The sequence below is a fragment of the Pteropus vampyrus genome, unplaced genomic scaffold, assembly GCF_000151845.1.
Source record: "Pteropus vampyrus isolate Shadow unplaced genomic scaffold, Pvam_2.0 Scaffold239, whole genome shotgun sequence".
NCBI lineage: Eukaryota > Metazoa > Chordata > Mammalia > Chiroptera > Pteropodidae > Pteropus > Pteropus vampyrus.
In genome coordinates, this window is record NW_011889020.1 from 174207 (window position 1) to 175834 (window position 1628).

At 67.3% G+C, this 1628-nt stretch overlaps 1 protein-coding gene across 1 annotated transcript in view; it reads right to left on the reverse strand.

Moving 5' to 3' along the window:
* The window catches only part of RBBP8NL (RBBP8 N-terminal like), a 10158-nt gene extending 8999 nt beyond the window's left edge, over positions 1-1159 (reverse strand). Inside the window, exons 1-2 of the mRNA XM_023519896.1 lie at positions 1099-1159; positions 71-113 (exon numbers count right to left, since the gene is read on the reverse strand). Of these exons, the coding sequence (XP_023375664.1) occupies positions 71-113; positions 1099-1159 (104 nt within the window). The remainder of the gene's footprint in view (positions 1-70; positions 114-1098) is intronic.
* Between the last annotated feature and the right edge of the window lie 469 nt (positions 1160-1628).

Here is a 1628-nt window from a genome sequence, read left to right on the forward strand (position 1 = left end):
GGGGTGTCAGGGGTGAAGTGAGCCGCCATCCCCATCTTTCCCCACTGGGCCAGGGCCTGTCCCGACTCACCGGCACCTCTCTGAGTTGAGTTCCAAAAGCTTGTTCTGCAGGCCTGGAGGGATGGGGAAGGGGCGGGGTACTTCCTGTCCCTCTCCAGTCCACCACCCTGTGCCCAGGTCCCCTCGCTGGTTCCCCGAGGCCCCCTCACAAAGTGGGCTCCCAGTTTCGGGGCTGCCTGGGACCACCGGTCTGGGCCGGCGTCTCTCCTCCCTGGGGGCTCTGGCCCTGGCGTCTTTCTGAAGATCGGGGCCCCGAAGCTGAGAGTGACCAGCCACCTGGCTAACTCCTGAGAGGGAGGGTTTTGGGGGGCAACCAAAAGTGAAAAGAAAAGGGCCCCAGGGGGAGACGCCAGCAGAGTGCCAGCTGCCACCTCACTGCGGTCCGCTGGGGCTCTTTAGCCCAAGCAGCCCCCCGCCCCCCTGGGTCTCTGGGGAGGTGAGCCAGGCCCTTGGGCCCTCAGGAGTGTGTGGGAGCGCTGTGGGAAGCTCTCGGGAGGGTCTGGCCCAGCGCTGGAGCACAGGGCATGAGAGGCTCCAGCCCTGTTCCCCGTAGGGAACTGGACGGGCATGTGGCTGGGGACAGAGCTCGGCCTGGGTGTCCTGGAGGGGAGCAGAGAATTTCAGCTCAATGCCCTGGAATGCCCCTGATGGGACCCCTGGACCCGTGTGCCCCCTTCCCAGAGGCGGGCAGCCTCACTTCTGGGGACTCCGAGACCCCGAGACCCCGCCCTGGGTGAGGGGCCCATCTTGGCCAGATTTCTGGACTCTGTGCGACCAGGCCCAGGCTTTTACTTCCACTCCGACGTGGGGTGACCCTCGGGAGACGCCCTGTAGGGCCCCACTGAGGGGTGCTGGGTGGGGCCAGGCACCTGCCGCATGGGTCAGTACTGCCTTCTGGGTTTGATGAAAGTTGGAGGTGACATGTGGGAACATCTCAGCCTGGCCTTGGTCCTTAGACCGTCCATCCAGGTGAGAGCCGCCTGTGGAGATGCACTACAGCCCGCCGCGGCCCCGCCCACCCTGCCACGCGGCACTCACTCAGGACCTCCCTCTCGTGGATGTCCCTCAGCCTGTTCAGTGACTCCATGAAGCTCTCCATGGCTCCCACGCCCGGCCCAGGCCCCCGGTGCCGGGGTGCAGCCCTACTGCCCCTCCGTTTCCAGCCTGTGGAGCAGAAGGTGGGGGGAGGGGTGATGTCGGCTTGGGAACGGCCGTGGGCTGCAGGGTCTGGCCCCCAGCCACCCTCTGGAGAGGAGGAGATGGTTGCCCATTCCCGTGCCGTGCTGTTGGGGGGAGTCCTGCCTTGTGGCCACCCCGCACTGCCCCCACTGGGTCATGTCCGCACAGGGGACCCAGCGGGCCGTCTCCGCTGCAGGGGACTTGGAGGGGAGGACGGGCAGGCGCGTCCCCTTGGTCTCTATGCCCTAGTCCAGTCCTCGCAGCGAGGCCGGTCCCTGAAGCTGGCAGCCTCTGCTCGGCGCAGGGGTCACCACAGCACGTGCGATGTGCGCTCGCGGGCCCCCAGCTGGAGACACCCGCGCCCCCACAGCCGTGGTCGCGAGCCACGG